This window comes from Zeugodacus cucurbitae, chromosome 3, assembly GCF_028554725.1.
Source record: "Zeugodacus cucurbitae isolate PBARC_wt_2022May chromosome 3, idZeuCucr1.2, whole genome shotgun sequence".
Classification (NCBI taxonomy): Eukaryota; Metazoa; Arthropoda; class Insecta; order Diptera; family Tephritidae; genus Zeugodacus; species Zeugodacus cucurbitae.
This window is the reverse complement of record NC_071668.1, coordinates 48604867-48628830: the sequence shown is the minus strand read 5'-3', so window position 1 is coordinate 48628830 and position 23964 is coordinate 48604867. Positions and strand designations below refer to the sequence as shown.

The window sequence follows — 23964 nt, the reverse complement described above, 5'->3', positions numbered from 1 at the left end:
AGACAGTTTTAAACTGGACCGGACTTGGAGCTACGCGTGAAAAGCACGTGATGCCCAAGCATTTGGAAAAAATCAATAAAGACAAAGACCCACCATTTGCACACATGGTTGAGTATTATTATCACTCGGCCGCTCAGCTAATGGAGCCGATGATGATAAAGGAGCTGGAAAAGTATCCTTACATGAAGAAGGAACAGCGTGAACAACGTGTTTCCGCCATGCTTAAATTGATGGGCTGCACTACAAATCTATTGGAAGTTACCTTCCCTATAATAAGAAGTGATGGCAATTACGAGCTAATCACCGGCTATCGCGCACACCACACTAGACACAGATTACCACTCAAAGGCGGTGGGTTCAATTATATTATTGGCTATTATTTTTCTAGAAAAGCTGGTATATTCAAAAAATTTCTCAACGAATTTTCTAGAATATATGCATGTAGTTGTGTGTTTCAAGAAAATGTTCTTCCTTTTCAATGCTTCAACTGCTGATGTCTAGCATGATATATATAACTGACTGATAATATCCGTTCCTCTTTTGTAGGCATACGTTTTGCCATGGACGTCGACGCCGATGAGATACGCGCTTTGGCTTATCTGATGGCGTTTAAGACGGCTTGCGTGAATGTACCGTTTGGTGGTTCCAAGGGTGGCATACGTATCGACCCGAAGAAGTATACTGCACAAGAATTGCAAACAATTACGCGTCGCTATACAATGGAGCTATTACGTCGCAATATGATAGGTCCGGGTATAGATGTACCGGCACCAGATGTGAATACCAGCCAACGCGAGATGAGTTGGTTGGTGGATCAATATATTAAAACTTTTGGTAATTTTTTTTTATGAAATATTAGAAAACGTCTTGATAGACAAATAAATTGTTCTTCTAGGCTATAACGATGTAGATGCATTGGCCATCACGACTGGTAAGCCAGTAGAAATAGGCGGTATAAATGGTCGCACCGCCGCCACGGGACGTGGTCTATTTAAGGCGGCTGAATGTTTTATTATGGATAAAGATTGGATGGATTTATTAGGCTGGAAGACTGGTTGGAAAGATAAAACCGTGATCGTACAAGGGTTTGGCAATGTCGGTTCCCATGCATCCGTTTTTGTAGTGGAAGCCGGTGCCAAACTGATCGGTGTTCAAGAATTTGACGTGTCTCTAGTAAATGAGAATGGCATTGATCCAAAGGTATGTGGCGTATTGAAAATAAATATCTCCATGATAATATTTTTTTAATTTTCTTCATATACTTAGGACTTAATGGAGTATTATGCAAAAAATAATAAATCAATCAAGGGCTATACCAAAGCCACCGAAAAAGAGGGCAGTTTGTTGGGTGAAAAATGCGATATACTAATGCCTTGCTCTACGCAAAAGGTTCTCACTGTCGAAAATGCTAACAGTGTACAAGCCAAGATGATTTTAGAAGGCGCTAATGGTCCTTCGACGCCAGCTGCCGATGAAATATTACGTAAAAAGAATGTACTCATTATACCGGATTTGTTTTGCAATGCTGGCGGTGTAACGGTATCCTACTTTGAGTACTTAAAGAATATCAATCATGTATCTTATGGCAAAATGAATGTTAAACGCGAGAAAGCCATAATCAACGAGATCTTTAACTCCATGAATGAGTGCGAGGTAAGTGAACTTTGACCACCGTGCAAATAAGTTAATTTGTTAATATGAATTTTTTTAATTTATTTATTTAGGATAAGTTCAAGCCAAACAAAAAGTTAAAGCTCATAAGAGACTGTACGAAGGAGGCGGATATTGTAGACGCAGGACTACAAACAGTTATGGAAACTGCGGGGGCAGGCATTAAGATTGTGGCCAATGAATTCGGTCTCTGCAATGATTTACGCACCGCTGCCTTTATTTACTCGATTTCTAAGATTTTCCGAGCCTTAGAAATGGAGGGCATTTCTCAACAATAATTACAGAATGCGTCTGAAGTCGCTTGGCGATTATTTATTTTTACAAATTTTACATTTATATATTTATAAGATCCAAAGTGTAATATCCTTTTGTATATTTTTCTTAAATTTTTAAATAAATATTTCTTTACAAAAACACAAACAGAATGGCTTCTTGACAGCAACAGTTTAACAATTAAAAAAAAAAACCCCTACCCACTTACTACGCCAATTTTGGTGGCATTCACCACTGCAATGATTTACGCACCGCCGCCTTTATTTACTCGATTTCGAAGATTTTCCGAGCATTAGAATTGGAGGGCATTTCTCAGCAATAATTGCAGAATGCGTCTGAAGTCGCTAGGCGATTGTTTATTTTTACACATTTTACATTTATATATTTATAAGATCCAAAGTGTAATATCCTTTTGTATATTTTTCTTCAATTTTTAAATAAATATTTCTTTACACAAACACAAACAAAATGGCTTCTTGACAGCAACAGTTTTACAATTAAAAAACAAAACCCCTACCCACTTACCTCTGTTTTTGGTACCCTTATATCTGTTTTTCTGTTTTTGGTAATATGGTACTCATACGACCTGTATAACCCCATTTGCGCGCCGTGAAAAACTCGGTTTTTCACCACGCGCCAATGCATCAAATGCACCAAAATGCACCAAAAAAGTGGTGAATGGTACCAAAAATCCATCCACCAAATGCACCAAAAATAGCGTAGTAAGTGGGTAGGGGTTATTATGCATTATTCGTCATTTTTTACGATCCCCAAAATCCAAAATTTTTGCCAGAATAAAATAATTAACATTAAAAAAACATTAACATTAACATATTTTCAACAGAAAAAATCAAAACTTCAAAACATAAACAGTCAATATTGTCAAATTTATTTTTCTCAGTTCAGTTGATATTGAGATTTTCATAAGAACAGTTGTGTTGAACGGAGCGATTTGAATTTGTTCTCGAAGAAAATAATTACAAAAAAAAACCTGACGCAAATAATAAATAAACAAAAAATATTTTCTTACTGAATATTGTGGAATATTTATATATTCGTAATACAATTGTATATATACAATATACAACAAAATCAGCGGATACCAAAATAATTGCCGAAAAAGTGAGTGCAAAAAATTTCTTACAAAAACACACAAAAAAAATCATAACTGGGATTGCATTATCGCAAGGCAATATGTCCTTCCTTTTAAATGGTAAACTTTTACGATCTTCACTATCGAAGACAGTTTTAAACTGGACCGGACTTGGAGCTACGCGTGAAAAGCACGTGATGCCCAAGCATTTGGAAAAAATCAATAAAGACAAAGACCCACCATTTGCACACATGGTTGAGTATTATTATCACTCGGCCGCTCAGCTAATGGAGCCGATGATGATAAAGGAGCTGGAAAAGTATCCTTACATGAAGAAGGAACAGCGTGAACAACGTGTTTCCGCCATGCTTAAATTGATGGGCTGCACTACAAATCTATTGGAAGTTACCTTCCCTATAATAAGAAGTGATGGCAATTACGAGCTAATCACCGGCTATCGCGCACACCACACTAGACACAGATTACCACTCAAAGGCGGTGGGTTCAATTATATTATTGGCTATTATTTTTCTAGAAAAGCTGGTATATTCAAAAAATTTCTCAACGAATTTTCTAGAATATATGCATGTAGTTGTGTGTTTCAAGAAAATGTTCTTCCTTTTCAATGCTTCAACTGCTGATGTCTAGCATGATATATATAACTGACTGATAATATCCGTTCCTCTTTTGTAGGCATACGTTTTGCCATGGACGTCGACGCCGATGAGATACGCGCTTTGGCTTATCTGATGGCGTTTAAGACGGCTTGCGTGAATGTACCGTTTGGTGGTTCCAAGGGTGGCATACGTATCGACCCGAAGAAGTATACTGCACAAGAATTGCAAACAATTACGCGTCGCTATACAATGGAGCTATTACGTCGCAATATGATAGGTCCGGGTATAGATGTACCGGCACCAGATGTGAATACCAGCCAACGCGAGATGAGTTGGTTGGTGGATCAATATATTAAAACTTTTGGTAATTTTTTTTTATGAAATATTAGAAAACGTCTTGATAGACAAATAAATTGTTCTTCTAGGCTATAACGATGTAGATGCATTGGCCATCACGACTGGTAAGCCAGTAGAAATAGGCGGTATAAATGGTCGCACCGCCGCCACGGGACGTGGTCTATTTAAGGCGGCTGAATGTTTTATTATGGATAAAGATTGGATGGATTTATTAGGCTGGAAGACTGGTTGGAAAGATAAAACCGTGATCGTACAAGGGTTTGGCAATGTTGGTTCCCATGCATCCGTTTTTGTAGTGGAAGCCGGTGCCAAACTGATCGGTGTTCAAGAATTTGACGTGTCTCTAGTAAATGAGAATGGCATTGATCCAAAGGTATGTGGCGTATTGAAAATAAATATCTCCATGATAATATTTTTTTAATTTTCTTCATATACTTAGGACTTAATGGAGTATTATGCAAAAAATAATAAATCAATCAAGGGCTATACCAAAGCCACCGAAAAAGAGGGCAGTTTGTTGGGTGAAAAATGCGATATACTAATGCCTTGCTCTACGCAAAAGGTTCTCACTGTCGAAAATGCTAACAGTGTACAAGCCAAGATGATTTTAGAAGGCGCTAATGGTCCTTCGACGCCAGCTGCCGATGAAATATTACGTAAAAAGAATGTACTCATTATACCGGATTTGTTTTGCAATGCTGGCGGTGTAACGGTATCCTACTTTGAGTACTTAAAGAATATCAATCATGTATCTTATGGCAAAATGAATGTTAAACGCGAGAAAGCCATAATCAACGAGATCTTTAACTCCATGAATGAGTGCGAGGTAAGTGAACTTTGACCACCGTGCAAATAAGTTAATTTGTTAATATGAATTTTTTTAATTTATTTATTTAGGATAAGTTCAAGCCAAACAAAAAGTTAAAGCTCATAAGAGACTGTACGAAGGAGGCGGATATTGTAGACGCAGGACTACAAACAGTTATGGAAACTGCGGGGGCAGGCATTAAGATTGTGGCCAATGAATTCGGTCTCTGCAATGATTTACGCACCGCTGCCTTTATTTACTCGATTTCTAAGATTTTCCGAGCCTTAGAAATGGAGGGCATTTCTCAACAATAATTACAGAATGCGTCTGAAGTCGCTTGGCGATTATTTATTTTTACAAATTTTACATTTATATATTTATAAGATCCAAAGTGTAATATCCTTTTGTATATTTTTCTTAAATTTTTAAATAAATATTTCTTTACAAAAACACAAACAGAATGGCTTCTTGACAGCAACAGTTTAACAATTAAAAAAAAAACCCCTACCCACTTACTACGCCAATTTTGGTGGCATTCACCACTGCAATGATTTACGCACCGCCGCCTTTATTTACTCGATTTCGAAGATTTTCCGAGCATTAGAATTGGAGGGCATTTCTCAGCAATAATTGCAGAATGCGTCTGAAGTCGCTAGGCGATTGTTTATTTTTACACATTTTACATTTATATATTTATAAGATCCAAAGTGTAATATCCTTTTGTATATTTTTCTTCAATTTTTAAATAAATATTTCTTTACACAAACACAAACAAAATGGCTTCTTGACAGCAACAGTTTTACAATTAAAAAACAAAACCCCTACCCACTTACCTCTGTTTTTGGTACCCTTATATCTGTTTTTCTGTTTTTGGTAATATGGTACTCATACGACCTGTATAACCCCATTTGCGCGCCGTGAAAAAATCGGGTTTTCACCACGCGTCAATGCATCAAATGCACCAAAATGCACCAAAAAAGTGGTGAATGGTACCAAAAATCCATCCACCAAATGCACCAAAAATAGCGTAGTAAGTGGGTAGGGGTTATTATGCATTATTCGGCATTTTTTACGATCCCCAAAATCCAAAATTTTTGCCAGAATAAAATAATTAACATTAAAAAAACATTAACATTAACATATTTTCAACAGAAAAAATCAAAACTTCAAAACATAAACAGTCAATATTGTCAAATTTATTTTTCTCAGTTCAGTTGATATTGAGATTTTCATAAGAACAGTTGTGTTGAACGGAGCGATTTGAATTTGTTCTCGAAGAAAATAATTACAAAAAAAAACCTGACGCAAATAATAAATAAACAAAAAATATTTTCTTACTGAATATTGTGGAATATTTATATATTCGTAATACAATTGTATATATACAATATACAACAAAATCAGCGGATACCAAAATAATTGCCGAAAAAGTGAGTGCAAAAAATTTCTTACAAAAACACACAAAAAAAAATCATAACTGGGATTGCATTATCGCAAGGCAATATGTCCTTCCTTTTAAATGGTAAACTTTTACGATCTTCACTATCGAAGACAGTTTTAAACTGGACCGGACTTGGGGCTACGCGTGAAAAGCACGTGATGCCCAAGCATTTGGAAAAAATCAATAAAGACAAAGACCCACCATTTGCACACAAGGTTGAGTATTATTATCACTCGGCCGCTCAGCTAATGGAGCCGATGATGATAAAGGAGCTGGAAAAGTATCATTACATGAAGAAGGAACAGCGTGAACAACGTGTTTCCGCCATGCTTAAATTGATGGGCTGCACTACAAATCTATTGGAAGTTACCTTCCCTATAATAAGAAGTGATGGCAATTACGAGCTAATCACCGGCTATCGCGCACACCACACTAGACACAGATTACCACTCAAAGGCGGTGGGTTCAATTATATTATTGGCTATTATTTTTCTAGAAAAGCTGGTATATTCAAAAAATTTCTCAACGAATTTTCTAGAATATATGCATGTAGTTGTGTGTTTCAAGAAAATGTTCTTCCTTTTCAATGCTTCAACTGCTGATGTCTAGCATGATATATATAACTGACTGATAATATCCGTTCCTCTTTTGTAGGCATACGTTTTGCCATGGACGTCGACGCCGATGAGATACGCGCTTTGGCTTATCTGATGGCGTTTAAGACGGCTTGCGTGAATGTACCGTTTGGTGGTTCCAAGGGTGGCATACGTATCGACCCGAAGAAGTATACTGCACAAGAATTGCAAACAATTACGCGTCGCTATACAATGGAGCTATTACGTCGCAATATGATAGGTCCGGGTATAGATGTACCGGCACCAGATGTGAATACCAGCCAACGCGAGATGAGTTGGTTGGTGGATCAATATATTAAAACTTTTGGTAATTTTTTTTTATGAAATATTAGAAAACGTCTTGATAGACAAATAAATTGTTCTTCTAGGCTATAACGATGTAGATGCATTGGCCATCACGACTGGTAAGCCAGTAGAAATAGGCGGTATAAATGGTCGCACCGCCGCCACGGGACGTGGTCTATTTAAGGCGGCTGAATGTTTTATTATGGATAAAGATTGGATGGATTTATTAGGCTGGAAGACTGGTTGGAAAGATAAAACCGTGATCGTACAAGGGTTTGGCAATGTCGGTTCCCATGCATCCGTTTTTGTAGTGGAAGCCGGTGCCAAACTGATCGGTGTTCAAGAATTTGACGTGTCTCTAGTAAATGAGAATGGCATTGATCCAAAGGTATGTGGCGTATTGAAAATAAATATCTCCATGATAATATTTTTTTAATTTTCTTCATATACTTAGGACTTAATGGAGTATTATGCAAAAAATAATAAATCAATCAAGGGCTATACCAAAGCCACCGAAAAAGAGGGCAGTTTGTTGGGTGAAAAATGCGATATACTAATGCCTTGCTCTACGCAAAAGGTTCTCACTGTCGAAAATGCTAACAGTGTACAAGCCAAGATGATTTTAGAAGGCGCTAATGGTCCTTCGACGCCAGCTGCCGATGAAATATTACGTAAAAAGAATGTACTCATTATACCGGATTTGTTTTGCAATGCTGGCGGTGTAACGGTATCCTACTTTGAGTACTTAAAGAATATCAATCATGTATCTTATGGCAAAATGAATGTTAAACGCGAGAAAGCCATAATCAACGAGATCTTTAACTCCATGAATGAGTGCGAGGTAAGTGAACTTTGACCACCGTGCAAATAAGTTAATTTGTTAATATGAATTTTTTTAATTTATTTATTTAGGATAAGTTCAAGCCAAACAAAAAGTTAAAGCTCATAAGAGACTGTACGAAGGAGGCGGATATTGTAGACGCAGGACTACAAACAGTTATGGAAACTGCGGGGGCAGGCATTAAGATTGTGGCCAATGAATTCGGTCTCTGCAATGATTTACGCACCGCTGCCTTTATTTACTCGATTTCTAAGATTTTCCGAGCCTTAGAAATGGAGGGCATTTCTCAACAATAATTACAGAATGCGTCTGAAGTCGCTTGGCGATTATTTATTTTTACAAATTTTACATTTATATATTTATAAGATCCAAAGTGTAATATCCTTTTGTATATTTTTCTTAAATTTTTAAATAAATATTTCTTTACAAAAACACAAACAGAATGGCTTCTTGACAGCAACAGTTTAACAATTAAAAAAAAAACCCCTACCCACTTACTACGCCAATTTTGGTGGCATTCACCACTGCAATGATTTACGCACCGCCGCCTTTATTTACTCGATTTCGAAGATTTTCCGAGCATTAGAATTGGAGGGCATTTCTCAGCAATAATTGCAGAATGCGTCTGAAGTCGCTAGGCGATTGTTTATTTTTACACATTTTACATTTATATATTTATAAGATCCAAAGTGTAATATCCTTTTGTATATTTTTCTTCAATTTTTAAATAAATATTTCTTTACACAAACACAAACAAAATGGCTTCTTGACAGCAACAGTTTTACAATTAAAAAACAAAACCCCTACCCACTTACCTCTGTTTTTGGTACCCTTATATCTGTTTTTCTGTTTTTGGTAATATGGTACTCATACGACCTGTATAACCCCATTTGCGCGCCGTGAAAAAATCGGTTTTTCACCACGCGCCAATGCATCAAATGCACCAAAATGCACCAAAAAAGTGGTGAATGGTACCAAAAATCCATCCACTAAATGCACCAAAAATAGCGTAGTACGCCAATTTTGGTGGCATTCACCACTTTTTTGTTGTTTTTTGATGCATTTTGGTGGATGGATTTTGGTACCATTCACCCCTTTTTTGGTGTTTTTGGCGATTTTTTTTTTTTTTTTTTTTGTTGATGGATTTTGATACCATTCACCACTTTTTTGGTTTTGATGTTTTTTGGCGATTTTTGGTGTTGTTTGGTGGATGGATTTTGGTACCATTCACCACATTTTTGGTGCTTTTTATGTTTTTTTGGCGATTTTTGGTGTTTTTTGGTATTTTTTGTCACATTGGCGCGTCGTGAAAAAATCGATTTTTTGTGATTGTCGCGCTCCTGGTTATACTGGAGTGATGGTGGATGGATGAAAAAGTTAGTGCTCGATAGCACCAACATTTATAAATAGAATTCCATCCACCTAGTGCATCCGTTCCATCCGCCAGTGACCACCAAATGTGCGTCATTGGGTGACCATCGACATATAGTACACGTGCGATTGTCGCGCTCCTGGTGACGCTAGGTTCGCTACCAATGGCTCAAATGATAGCCAATGGAACCTACTAGGTGGCCCAAAGCGTTTGAGCCACCAACCGGATGCACCCAATAGCATAGCGTTTTAAAGTGTACATACTTTTGTACCCCATCATACATATATATGTGTTCAAGTGTACACATTGTTTCACATATGATTATTGAATTTGTTATACATTTATCAACATATGATAGAATTTGTTATACATTTATCAACATATGATTATGATAGAATTTTCACATATAGATGGATACCCATACAATGTTACACATGTGCTGCTAACAGCTGATGTGGCAGATGGCATATGGCATGCGTTTATGCATGATCATTGAGATGATTGGTGGATGGATTTTTCACATATAGATGGAGGTACCCGTACATTATTACACATGTGCTGCTAACAGCTGATGTGGCAGATGGCACCACTTACTACGCCAATTTTGGTGGTATTCACCACTGCAATGATTTACACACCGCCGCCTTTATTTACTCGATTTCGAAGATTTTCCGAGCATTAGAATTGGAGGGCATTTCTCAGCAATAATTGCAGAATGCGTCTGAAGTCGCTAGGCGATTGTTTATTTTTACACATTTTACATTTATATATTTATAAGATCCAAAGTGTAATATCCTTTTGTATATTTTTCTTCAATTTTTAAATAAATATTTCTTTACACAAACACAAACAAAATGGCTTCTTGACAGCAACAGTTTTACAATTAAAAAACAAAACCCCTACCCACTTACCTCTGTTTTTGGTACCCTTATATCTGTTTTTCTGTTTTTGGTAATATGGTACTCATACGACCTGAATAACCCCATTTGCGCGCCGTGAAAAAATCGGTTTTTCACCACGCGCCAATGCATCAAATGCACCAAAATGCACCAAAAAAGTGGTGAATGGTACCAAAAATCCATCCACCAAATGCACCAAAAATAGCGTAGTAAGTGGGTAGGGGTTATTATGCATTATTCGTCATTTTTTACGATCCCCAAAATCCAAAATTTTTGCCAGAATAAAATAATTAACATTAAAAAAACATTAACATTAACATATTTTCAACAGAAAAAATCAAAACTTCAAAACATAAACAGTCAATATTGTCAAATTTATTTTTCTCAGTTCAGTTGATATTGAGATTTTCATAAGAACAGTTGTGTTGAACGGAGCGATTTGAATTTGTTCTCGAAGAAAATAATTACAAAAAAAAACCTGACGCAAATAATAAATAAACAAAAAATATTTTCTTACTGAATATTGTGGAATATTTATATATTCGTAATACAATTGTATATATACAATATACAACAAAATCAGCGGATACCAAAATAATTGCCGAAAAAGTGAGTGCAAAAAATTTCTTACAAAAACACACAAAAAAAAAAATCATAACTGGGATTGCATTATCGCAAGGCAATATGTCCTTCCTTTTAAATGGTAAACTTTTACGATCTTCACTATCGAAGACAGTTTTAAACTGGACCGGACTTGGGGCTACGCGTGAAAAGCACGTGATGCCCAAGCATTTGGAAAAAATCAATAAAGACAAAGACCCACCATTTGCACACATGGTTGAGTATTATTATCACTCGGCCGCTCAGCTAATGGAGCCGATGATGATAAAGGAGCTGGAAAAGTATCCTTACATGAAGAAGGAACAGCGTGAACAACGTGTTTCCGCCATGCTTAAATTGATGGGCTGCACTACAAATCTATTGGAAGTTACCTTCCCTATAATAAGAAGTGATGGCAATTACGAGCTAATCACCGGCTATCGCGCACACCACACTAGACACAGATTACCACTCAAAGGCGGTGGGTTCAATTATATTATTGGCTATTATTTTTCTAGAAAAGCTGGTATATTCAAAAAATTTCTCAACGAATTTTCTAGAATATATGCATGTAGTTGTGTGTTTCAAGAAAATGTTCTTCCTTTTCAATGCTTCAACTGCTGATGTCTAGCATGATATATATAACTGACTGATAATATCCGTTCCTCTTTTGTAGGCATACGTTTTGCCATGGACGTCGACGCCGATGAGATACGCGCTTTGGCTTATCTGATGGCGTTTAAGACGGCTTGCGTGAATGTACCGTTTGGTGGTTCCAAGGGTGGCATACGTATCGACCCGAAGAAGTATACTGCACAAGAATTGCAAACAATTACGCGTCGCTATACAATGGAGCTATTACGTCGCAATATGATAGGTCCGGGTATAGATGTACCGGCACCAGATGTGAATACCAGCCAACGCGAGATGAGTTGGTTGGTGGATCAATATATTAAAACTTTTGGTAATTTTTTTTTTATGAAATATTAGAAAACGTCTTGATAGACAAATAAATTGTTCTTCTAGGCTATAACGATGTAGATGCATTGGCCATCACGACTGGTAAGCCAGTAGAAATAGGCGGTATAAATGGTCGCACCGCCGCCACGGGACGTGGTCTATTTAAGGCGGCTGAATGTTTTATTATGGATAAAGATTGGATGGATTTATTAGGCTGGAAGACTGGTTGGAAAGATAAAACCGTGATCGTACAAGGGTTTGGCAATGTCGGTTCCCATGCATCCGTTTTTGTAGTGGAAGCCGGTGCCAAACTGATCGGTGTTCAAGAATTTGACGTGTCTCTAGTAAATGAGAATGGCATTGATCCAAAGGTATGTGGCGTATTGAAAATAAATATCTCCATGATAATATTTTTTTAATTTTCTTCATATACTTAGGACTTAATGGAGTATTATGCAAAAAATAATAAATCAATCAAGGGCTATACCAAAGCCACCGAAAAAGAGGGCAGTTTGTTGGGTGAAAAATGCGATATACTAATGCCTTGCTCTACGCAAAAGGTTCTCACTGTCGAAAATGCTAACAGTGTACAAGCCAAGATGATTTTAGAAGGCGCTAATGGTCCTTCGACGCCAGCTGCCGATGAAATATTACGTAAAAAGAATGTACTCATTATACCGGATTTGTTTTGCAATGCTGGCGGTGTAACGGTATCCTACTTTGAGTACTTAAAGAATATCAATCATGTATCTTATGGCAAAATGAATGTTAAACGCGAGAAAGCCATAATCAACGAGATCTTTAACTCCATGAATGAGTGCGAGGTAAGTGAACTTTGACCACCGTGCAAATAAGTTAATTTGTTAATATGAATTTTTTTAATTTATTTATTTAGGATAAGTTCAAGCCAAACAAAAAGTTAAAGCTCATAAGAGACTGTACGAAGGAGGCGGATATTGTAGACGCAGGACTACAAACAGTTATGGAAACTGCGGGGGCAGGCATTAAGATTGTGGCCAATGAATTCGGTCTCTGCAATGATTTACGCACCGCTGCCTTTATTTACTCGATTTCTAAGATTTTCCGAGCCTTAGAAATGGAGGGCATTTCTCAACAATAATTACAGAATGCGTCTGAAGTCGCTTGGCGATTATTTATTTTTACAAATTTTACATTTATATATTTATAAGGTCCAAAGTGTAATATCCTTTTGTATATTTTTCTTAAATTTTTAAATAAATATTTCTTTACAAAAACACAAACAGAATGGCTTCTTGACAGCAACAGTTTAACAATTAAAAAAAAAACCCCCTACCCACTTACTACGCCAATTTTGGTGGCATTCACCACTGCAATGATTTACGCACCGCCTCCTTTATTTACTCGATTTCGAAGATTTTCCGAGCATTAGAATTGGAGGGCATTTCTCAGCAATAATTGCAGAATGCGTCTGAAGTCGCTAGGCGATTGTTTATTTTTACACATTTTACATTTATATATTTATAAGATCCAAAGTGTAATATCCTTTTGTATATTTTTCTTCAATTTTTAAATAAATATTTCTTTACACAAACACAAACAAAATGGCTTCTTGACAGCAACAGTTTTACAATTAAAAAACAAAACCCCTACCCACTTACCTCTGTTTTTGGTACCCTTATATCTGTTTTTCTGTTTTTGGTAATATGGTACTCATACGACCTGTATAACCCCATTTGCGCGCCGTGAAAAAATCGGTTTTTCACCACGCGCCAATGCATCAAATGCACCAAAATGCACCAAAAAAGTGGTGAATGGTACCAAAAATCCATCCACCAAATGCACCAAAAATAGCGTAGTAAGTGGGTAGGGGTTATTATGCATTATTCGTCATTTTTTACGATCCCCAAAATCCAAAATTTTTGCCAGAATAAAATAATTAACATTAAAAAAACATTAACATTAACATATTTTCAACAGAAAAAATCAAAACTTCAAAACATAAACAGTCAATATTGACAAATTTATTTTTCTCAGTTCAGTTGATATTGAGATTTTCATAAGAACAGTTGTGTTGAACGGAGCGATTTGAATTTGTTCTCGAAGAAAATAATTACAAAAAAAAACCTGACGCAAATAATAAATAAACAAAAAATATTTTCTTACTGAATATTGTGGAATATTTATATATTCGTAATACAATTGTATATATACAATATACAACAAAATCAGCGGATACCAAAATAATTGCCGAAAAAGTGAGTGCAAAAAATTTCTTACAAAAACACACAAAAAAAATCATAACTGGGATTGCATTATCGCAAGGCAATATGTCCTTCCTTTTAAATGGTAAACTTTTACGATCTTCACTATCGAAGACAGTTTTAAACTGGACCGGACTTGGAGCTACGCGTGAAAAGCACGTGATGCCCAAGCATTTGGAAAAAATCAATAAAGACAAAGACCCACCATTTGCACACATGGTTGAGTATTATTATCACTCGGCCGCTCAGCTAATGGAGCCGATGATGATAAAGGAGCTGGAAAAGTATTCTTACATGAAGAAGGAACAGCGTGAACAACGTGTTTCCGCCATGCTTAAATTGATGGGCTGCACTACAAATCTATTGGAAGTTACCTTCCCTATAATAAGAAGTGATGGCAATTACGAGCTAATCACCGGCTATCGCGCACACCACACTAGACACAGATTACCACTCAAAGGCGGTGGGTTCAATTATATTATTGGCTATTATTTTTCTAGAAAAGCTGGTATATTCAAAAAATTTCTCAACGAATTTTCTAGAATATATGCATGTAGTTGTGTGTTTCAAGAAAATGTTCTTCCTTTTCAATGCTTCAACTGCTGATGTCTAGCATGATATATATAACTGACTGATAATATCCGTTCCTCTTTTGTAGGCATACGTTTTGCCATGGACGTCGACGCCGATGAGATACGCGCTTTGGCTTATCTGATGGCGTTTAAGACGGCTTGCGTGAATGTACCGTTTGGTGGTTCCAAGGGTGGCATACGTATCGACCCGAAGAAGTATACTGCACAAGAATTGCAAACAATTACGCGTCGCTATACAATGGAGCTATTACGTCGCAATATGATAGGTCCGGGTATAGATGTACCGGCACCAGATGTGAATACCAGCCAACGCGAGATGAGTTGGTTGGTGGATCAATATATTAAAACTTTTGGTAATTTTTTTTATGAAATATTAGAAAACGTCTTGATAGACAAATAAATTCTTCTTCTAGGCTATAACGATGTAGATGCATTGGCCATCACGACTGGTAAGCCAGTAGAAATAGGCGGTATAAATGGTCGCACCGCCGCCACGGGACGTGGTCTATTTAAGGCGGCTGAATGTTTTATTATGGATAAAGATTGGATGGATTTATTAGGCTGGAAGACTGGTTGGAAAGATAAAACCGTGATCGTACAAGGGTTTGGCAATGTCGGTTCCCATGCATCCGTTTTTGTAGTGGAAGCCGGTGCCAAACTGATCGGTGTTCAAGAATTTGACGTGTCTCTAGTAAATGAGAATGGCATTGATCCAAAGGTATGTGGCGTATTGAAAATAAATATCTCCATGATAATATTTTTTTAATTTTCTTCATATACTTAGGACTTAATGGAGTATTATGCAAAAAATAATAAATCAATCAAGGGCTATACCAAAGCCACCGAAAAAGAGGGCAGTTTGTTGGGTGAAAAATGCGATATACTAATGCCTTGCTCTACGCAAAAGGTTCTCACTGTCGAAAATGCTAACAGTGTACAAGCCAAGATGATTTTAGAAGGCGCTAATGGTCCTTCGACGCCAGCTGCCGATGAAATATTACGTAAAAAGAATGTACTCATTATACCGGATTTGTTTTGCAATGCTGGCGGTGTAACGGTATCCTACTTTGAGTACTTAAAGAATATCAATCATGTATCTTATGGCAAAATGAATGTTAAACGCGAGAAAGCCATAATCAACGAGATCTTTAACTCCATGAATGAGTGCGAGGTAAGTGAACTTTGACCACCGTGCAAATAAGTTAATTTGTTAATATGAATTTTTTTAATTTATTTATTTAGGATAAGTTCAAGCCAAACAAAAAGTTAAAGCTCATAAGAGACTGTACGAAGGAGGCGGATATTGTAGACGCAGGACTACAAACAGTTATGGAAACTGCGGGGGCAGGCATTAAGATTGTGGCCAATGAATTCGGTCTCTGCAATGATTTACGCACCGCTGCCTTTATTTACTCGATTTCTAAGATTTTCCGAGCCTTAGAAATGGAGGGCATTTCTCAACAATAATTACAGAATGCGTCTGAAGTCGCTTGGCGATTATTTATTTTTACAAATTTTACATTTATATATTTATAAGGTCCAAAGTGTAATATCCTTTTGTATATTTTTCTTAAATTTTTAAATAAATATTTCTTTACAAAAACACAAACAGAATGGCTTCTTGACAGCAACAGTTTAACAATTAAAAAAAAAACCCCCTACCCACTTACTACGCCAATTTTGGTGGCATTCACCACTGCAATGATTTACGCACCGCCGCCTTTATTTACTCGATTTCGAAGATTTTCCGAGCATTAGAATTGGAGGGCATTTCTCAGCAATAATTGCAGAATGCGTCTGAAGTCGCTAGGCGATTGTTTATTTTTACACATTTTACATTTATATATTTATAAGATCCAAAGTGTAATATCCTTTTGTATATTTTTCTTCAATTTTTAAATAAATATTTCTTTACACAAACACAAACAAAATGGCTTCTTGACAGCAACAGTTTTACAATTAAAAAACAAAACCCCTACCCACTTACCTCTGTTTTTGGTACCCTTATATCTGTTTTTCTGTTTTTGGTAATATGGTACTCATACGACCTGTATAACCCCATTTGCGCGCCGTGAAAAAATCGGTTTTTCACCACGCGCCAATGCATCAAATGCACCAAAATGCACCAAAAAAGTGGTGAATGGTACCAAAAATCCATCCACCAAATGCACCAAAAATAGCGTAGTAAGTGGGTAGGGGTTATTATGCATTATTCGTCATTTTTTACGATCCCCAAAATCCAAAATTTTTGCCAGAATAAAATAATTAACATTAAAAAAACATTAACATTAACATATTTTCAACAGAAAAAATCAAAACTTCAAAACATAAACAGTCAATATTGACAAATTTATTTTTCTCAGTTCAGTTGATATTGAGATTTTCATAAGAACAGTTGTGTTGAACGGAGCGATTTGAATTTGTTCTCGAAGAAAATAATTACAAAAAAAAACCTGACGCAAATAATAAATAAACAAAAAATATTTTCTTACTGAATATTGTGGAATATTTATATATTCGTAATACAATTGTATATATACAATATACAACAAAATCAGCGGATACCAAAATAATTGCCGAAAAAGTGAGTGCAAAAAATTTCTTACAAAAACACACAAAAAAAATCATAACTGGGATTGCATTATCGCAAGGCAATATGTCCTTCCTTTTAAATGGTAAACTTTTACGATCTTCACTATCGAAGACAGTTTTAAACTGGACCGGACTTGGAGCTACGCGTGAAAAGCACGTGATGCCCAAGCATTTGGAAAAAATCAATAAAGACAAAGACCCACCATTTGCACACATGGTTGAGTATTATTATCACTCGGCCGCTCAGCTAATGGAGCCGATGATGATAAAGGAGCTGGAAAAGTATCCTTACATGAAGAAGGAACAGCGTGAACAACGTGTTTCCGCCATGCTTAAATTGATGGGCTGCACTACAAATCTATTGGAAGTTACCTTCCCTATAATAAGAAGTGATGGCAATTACGAGCTAATCACCGGCTATCGCGCACACCACACTAGACACAGATTACCACTCAAAGGCGGTGGGTTCAATTATATTATTGGCTATTATTTTTCTAGAAAAGCTGGTATATTCAAAAAATTTCTCAACGAATTTTCTAGAATATATGCATGTAGTTGTGTGTTTCAAGAAAATGTTCTTCCTTTTCAATGCTTCAACTGCTGATGTCTAGCATGATATATATAACTGACTGATAATATCCGTTCCTCTTTTGTAGGCATACGTTTTGCCATGGACGTCGACGCCGATGAGATACGCGCTTTGGCTTATCTGATGGCGTTTAAGACGGCTTGCGTGAATGTACCGTTTGGTGGTTCCAAGGGTGGCATACGTATCGACCCGAAGAAGTATACTGCACAAGAATTGCAAACAATTACGCGTCGCTATACAATGGAGCTATTACGTCGCAATATGATAGGTCCGGGTATAGATGTACCGGCACCAGATGTGAATACCAGCCAACGCGAGATGAGTTGGTTGGTGGATCAATATATTAAAACTTTTGGTAATTTTTTTTTATGAAATATTAGAAAACGTCTTGATAGACAAATAAATTGTTCTTCTAGGCTATAACGATGTAGATGCATTGGCCATCACGACTGGTAAGCCAGTAGAAATAGGCGGTATAAATGGTCGCACCGCCGCCACGGGACGTGGTCTATTTAAGGCGGCTGAATGTTTTATTATGGATAAAGATTGGATGGATTTATTAGGCTGGAAGACTGGTTGGAAAGATAAAACCGTGATCGTACAAGGGTTTGGCAATGTCGGTTCCCATGCATCCGTTTTTGTAGTGGAAGCCGGTGCCAAACTGATCGGTGTTCAAGAATTTGACGTGTCTCTAGTAAATGAGAATGGCATTGATCCAAAGGTATGTGGCGTATTGAAAATAAATATCTCCATGATAATATTTTTTTAATTTTCTTCATATACTTAGGACTTAATGGAGTATTATGCAAAAAATAATAAATCAATCAAGGGCTATACCAAAGCCACCGAAAAAGAGGGCAGTTTGTTGGGTGAAAAATGCGATATACTAATGCCTTGCTCTACGCAAAAGGTTCTCACTGTCGAAAATGCTAACAGTGTACAAGCCAAGATGATTTTAGAAGGCGCTAATGGTCCTTCGACGCCAGCTGCCGATGAAATATTACGTAAAAAGAATGTACTCATTATACCGGATTTGTTTTGCAATGCTGGCGGTGTAACGGTATCCTACTTTGAGTACTTAAAGAATATCAATCATGTATCTTATGGCAAAATGAATGTTAAACGCGAGAAAGCCATAATCAACGAGATCTTTAACTCCATGAATGAGTGCGAGGTAAGTGAACTTTGACCACCGTGCAAATAAGTTAATTTGTTAATATGAATTTTTTTAATTTATTTATTTAGGATAAGTTCAAGCCAAACAAAAAGTTAAAGCTCATAAGAGACTGTACGAAGGAGGCGGATATTGTAGACGCAGGACTACAAACAGTTATGGAAACTGCGGGGGCAGGCATTAAGATTGTGGCCAATGAATTCGGTCTCTGCAATGATTTACGCACCGCTGCCTTTATTTACTCGATTTCTAAGATTTTCCGAGCCTTAGAAATGGAGGGCATTTCTCAACAATAATTACAGAATGCGTCTGAAGTCGCTTGGCGATTATTTATTTTTACAAATTTTACATTTATATATTTATAAGGTCCAAAGTGTAATATCCTTTTGTATATTTTTCTTCAATTTTTAAATAAATATTTCTTTACACAAACACAAACAAAATGGCTTCTTGACAGCAACAGTTTTACAATTAAAAAACAAAACCCCTACCCACTTACCTCTGTTTTTGGTACCCTTATATCTGTTTTTCTGTTTTTGGTAATATGGTACTCATACGACCTGTATAACCCCATTTGCGCGCCGTGAAAAAATCGGTTTTTCACCACGCGCCAATGCATCAAATGCACCAAAATGCACCAAAAAAGTGGTGAATGGTACCAAAAATCCATCCACCAAATGCACCAAAAATAGCGTAGTAAGTGGGTAGGGGTTATTATGCATTATTCGTCATTTTTTACGATCCCCAAAATCCAAAATTTTTGCCAGAATAAAATAATTAACATTAAAAAAACATTAACATTAACATATTTTCAACAGAAAAAATCAAAACTTCAAAACATAAACAGTCAATATTGACAAATTTATTTTTCTCAGTTCAGTTGATATTGAGATTTTCATAAGAACAGTTGTGTTGAACGGAGCGATTTGAATTTGTTCTCGAAGAAAATAATTACAAAAAAAAACCTGACGCAAATAATAAATAAACAAAAAATATTTTCTTACTGAATATTGTGGAATATTTATATATTCGTAATACAATTGTATATATACAATATACAACAAAATCAGCGGATACCAAAATAATTGCCGAAAAAGTGAGTGCAAAAAATTTCTTACAAAAACACACAAAAAAAATCATAACTGGGATTGCATTATCGCAAGGCAATATGTCCTTCCTTTTAAATGGTAAACTTTTACGATCTTCACTATCGAAGACAGTTTTAAACTGGACCGGACTTGGAGCTACGCGTGAAAAGCACGTGATGCCCAAGCATTTGGAAAAAATCAATAAAGACAAAGACCCACCATTTGCACACATGGTTGAGTATTATTATCACTCGGCCGCTCAGCTAATGGAGCCGATGATGATAAAGGAGCTGGAAAAGTATCCTTACATGAAGAAGGAACAGCGTGAACAACGTGTTTCCGCCATGCTTAAATTGATGGGCTGCACTACAAATCTATTGGAAGTTACCTTCCCTATAATAAGAAGTGATGGCAATTACGAGCTAATCACCGGCTATCGCGCACACCACACTAGACACAGATTACCACTCAAAGGCGGTGGGTTCAATTATATTATTGGCTATTATTTTTCTAGAAAAGCTGGTATATTCAAAAAATTTCTCAACGAATTTTCTAGAATATATGCATGTAGTTGTGTGTTTCAAGAAAATGTTCTTCCTTTTCAATGCTTCAACTGCTGATGTCTAGCATGATATATATAACTGACTGATAATATCCGTTCCTCTTTTGTAGGCATACGTTTTGCCATGGACGTCGACGCCGATGAGATACGCGCTTTGGCTTATCTGATGGCGTTTAAGACGGCTTGCGTGAATGTACCGTTTGGTGGTTCCAAGGGTGGCATACGTATCGACCCGAAGAAGTATACTGCACAAGAATTGCAAACAATTACGCGTCGCTATACAATGGAGCTATTACGTCGCAATATGATAGGTCCGGGTATAGATGTACCGGCACCAGATGTGAATACCAGCCAACGCGAGATGAGTTGGTTGGTGGATCAATATATTAAAACTTTTGGTAATTTTTTTTTATGAAATATTAGAAAACGTCTTGATAGACAAATAAATTGTTCTTCTAGGCTATAACGATGTAGATGCATTGGCCATCACGACTGGTAAGCCAGTAGAAATAGGCGGTATAAATGGTCGCACCGCCGCCACGGGACGTGGTCTATTTAAGGCGGCTGAATGTTTTATTATGGATAAAGATTGGATGGATTTATTAGGCTGGAAGACTGGTTGGAAAGATAAAACCGTGATCGTACAAGGGTTTGGCAATGTCGGTTCCCATGCATCCGTTTTTGTAGTGGAAGCCGGTGCCAAACTGATCGGTGTTCAAGAATTTGACGTGTCTCTAGTAAATGAGAATGGCATTGATCCAAAGGTATGTGGCGTATTGAAAATAAATATCTCCATGATAATATTTTTTTAATTTTCTTCATATACTTAGGACTTAATGGAGTATTATGCAAAAAATAATAAATCAATCAAGGGCTATACCAAAGCCACCGAAAAAGAGGGCAGTTTGTTGGGTGAAAAATGCGATATACTAATGCCTTGCTCTACGCAAAAGGTTCTCACTGTCGAAAATGCTAACAGTGTACAAGCCAAGATGATTTTAGAAGGCGCTAATGGTCCTTCGACGCCAGCTGCCGATGAAATATTACGTAAAAAGAATGTACTCATTATACCGGATTTGTTTTGCAATGCTGGCGGTGTAACGGTATCCTACTTTGAGTACTTAAAGAATATCAATCATGTATCTTATGGCAAAATGAATGTTAAACGCGAGAAAGCCATAATCAACGAGATCTTTAACTCCATGAATGAGTGCGAGGTAAGTGAACTTTGACCACCGTGCAAATAAGTTAATTTGTTAATATGAATTTTTTTAATTTATTTATTTAGGATAAGTTCAAGCCAAACAAAAAGTTAAAGCTCATAAGAGACTGTACGAAGGAGGCGGATATTGTAGACGCAGGACTACAAACAGTTATGGAAACTGCGGGGGCAGGCATTAAGATTGTGGCCAATGAATTCGGTCTCTGCAATGATTTACGCACCGCTGCCTTTATTTACTCGATTTCTAAGATTTTCCGAGCCTTAGAAATGGAGGGCATTTCTCAACAATAATTACAGAATGCGTCTGAAGTCGCTTGGCGATTATTTATTTTTACAAATTTTACATTTATATATTTATAAGGTCCAAAGTGTAATATCCTTTTGTATATTTTTCTTAAATTTTTAAATAAATATTTCTTTACAAAAACACAAACAGAATGGCTTCTTGACAGCAACAGTTTAACAATTAAAAAAAAAACCCCCTACCCACTTACTACGCCAATTTTGGTGGCATTCACCACTGCAATGATTTACGCACCGCCGCCTTTATTTACTCGATTTCGAAGATTTTCCGAGCATTAGAATTGGAGGGCATTTCTCAGCAATAATTGCAGAATGCGTCTGAAGTCGCTAGGCGATTGTTTATTTTTACACATTTTACATTTATATATTTATAAGATCCAAAGTGTAATATCCTTTTGTATATTTTTCTTCAATTTTTAAATAAATATTTCTTTACACAAACACAAACAAAATGGCTTCTTGACCGCAACAGTTTTACAATTAAAAAACAAAACCCCTACCCACTTACCTCTGTTTTTGGTACCCTTATATCTGTTTTTCTGTTTTTGGTAATATGGTACTCATACGACCTGTATAACCCCATTTGCGCGCCGTGAAAAAATCGGTTTTTCACCACGCGCCAATGCATCAAATGCACCAAAATGCACCAAAAAAGTGGAGAATGGTACCAAAAATCCATCCACCAAATGCACCAAAAATAGCGTAGTAAGTGGGTAGGGGTTATTATGCATTATTCGTCATTTTTTACGATCCCCAAAATCCAAAATTTTTGCCAGAATAAAATAATTAACATTAAAAAAACATTAACATTAACATATTTTCAACAGAAAAAATCAAAACTTCAAAACATAAACAGTCAATATTGACAAATTTATTTTTCTCAGTTCAGTTGATATTGAGATTTTCATAAGAACAGTTGTGTTGAACGGAGCGATTTGAATTTGTTCTCGAAGAAAATAATTACAAAAAAAAACCTGACGCAAATAATAAATAAACAAAAAATATTTTCTTACTGAATATTGTGGAATATTTATATATTCGTAATACAATTGTATATATACAATATACAACAAAATCAGCGGATACCAAAATAATTGCCGAAAAAGTGAGTGCAAAAAATTTCTTACAAAAACACACAAAAAAAATCATAACTGGGATTGCATTATCGCAAGGCAATATGTCCTTCCTTTTAAATGGTAAACTTTTACGATCTTCACTATCGAAGACAGTTTTAAACTGGACCGGACTTGGAGCTACGCGTGAAAAGCACGTGATGCCCAAGCATTTGGAAAAAATCAATAAAGACAAAGACCCACCATTTGCACACATGGTTGAGTATTATTATCACTCGGCCGCTCAGCTAATGGAGCCGATGATGATAAAGGAGCTGGAAAAGTATCCTTACATGAAGAAGGAACAGCGTGAACAACGTGTTTCCGCCATGCTTAAATTGATGGGCTGCACTACAAATCTATTGGAAGTTACCTTCCCTATAATAAGAAGTGATGGCAATTACGAGCTAATCACCGGCTATCGCGCACACCACACTAGACACAGATTACCACTCAAAGGCGGTGGGTTCAATTATATTATTGGCTATTATTTTTCTAGAAAAGCTGGTATATTCAAAAAATTTCTCAACGAATTTTCTAGAATATATGCATGTAGTTGTGTGTTTCAAGAAAATGTTCTTCCTTTTCAATGCTTCAACTGCTGACATCATGATATATATAACTGACTGATAAT

General features: G+C 36.5%; 7 protein-coding genes across 7 annotated transcripts; all 7 read left to right on the top strand.

The window, feature by feature from the left end:
* Positions 1 to 1149: 1149 nt before the first annotated feature.
* LOC128920225 (glutamate dehydrogenase, mitochondrial-like) lies at positions 1150 to 1560 on the top strand (the record flags this gene model as incomplete). The annotated part of the gene is made up of 2 exons (XM_054227078.1): positions 1150 to 1200; positions 1267 to 1560. Coding segments are annotated over 2 exons (345 nt in total), but the record flags the coding sequence as incomplete, so codon positions are not given.
* A 2584-nt stretch (positions 1561 to 4144) lies between these two features.
* Positions 4145 to 4744, top strand: LOC128920567 (glutamate dehydrogenase, mitochondrial-like; the record flags this gene model as incomplete). The annotated part of the gene is made up of 2 exons (XM_054228263.1): positions 4145 to 4384; positions 4451 to 4744. Coding segments are annotated over exons 1-2 (480 nt in total), but the record flags the coding sequence as incomplete, so codon positions are not given.
* A 2695-nt stretch (positions 4745 to 7439) lies between these two features.
* On the top strand, positions 7440 to 7928 carry LOC128920159 (glutamate dehydrogenase, mitochondrial-like; the record flags this gene model as incomplete). Its single annotated transcript, XM_054226749.1, has 2 exons — positions 7440 to 7568; positions 7635 to 7928. Coding segments are annotated over 2 exons (423 nt in total), but the record flags the coding sequence as incomplete, so codon positions are not given.
* Positions 7929 to 12094: 4166 nt separating this feature from the next.
* On the top strand, positions 12095 to 12583 carry LOC128920167 (glutamate dehydrogenase, mitochondrial-like; the record flags this gene model as incomplete). Its single annotated transcript, XM_054226757.1, has 2 exons — positions 12095 to 12223; positions 12290 to 12583. Coding segments are annotated over 2 exons (423 nt in total), but the record flags the coding sequence as incomplete, so codon positions are not given.
* A 2694-nt stretch (positions 12584 to 15277) lies between these two features.
* Positions 15278 to 15766, top strand: LOC128920160 (glutamate dehydrogenase, mitochondrial-like; the record flags this gene model as incomplete). The annotated part of the gene is made up of 2 exons (XM_054226750.1): positions 15278 to 15406; positions 15473 to 15766. Coding segments are annotated over 2 exons (423 nt in total), but the record flags the coding sequence as incomplete, so codon positions are not given.
* Positions 15767 to 18461: 2695 nt separating this feature from the next.
* LOC128920161 (glutamate dehydrogenase, mitochondrial-like) lies at positions 18462 to 18950 on the top strand (the record flags this gene model as incomplete). The annotated part of the gene is made up of 2 exons (XM_054226751.1): positions 18462 to 18590; positions 18657 to 18950. Coding segments are annotated over 2 exons (423 nt in total), but the record flags the coding sequence as incomplete, so codon positions are not given.
* Positions 18951 to 21328: 2378 nt separating this feature from the next.
* Positions 21329 to 21817, top strand: LOC128920168 (glutamate dehydrogenase, mitochondrial-like; the record flags this gene model as incomplete). The annotated part of the gene is made up of 2 exons (XM_054226758.1): positions 21329 to 21457; positions 21524 to 21817. Coding segments are annotated over 2 exons (423 nt in total), but the record flags the coding sequence as incomplete, so codon positions are not given.
* Between the last annotated feature and the right edge of the window lie 2147 nt (positions 21818 to 23964).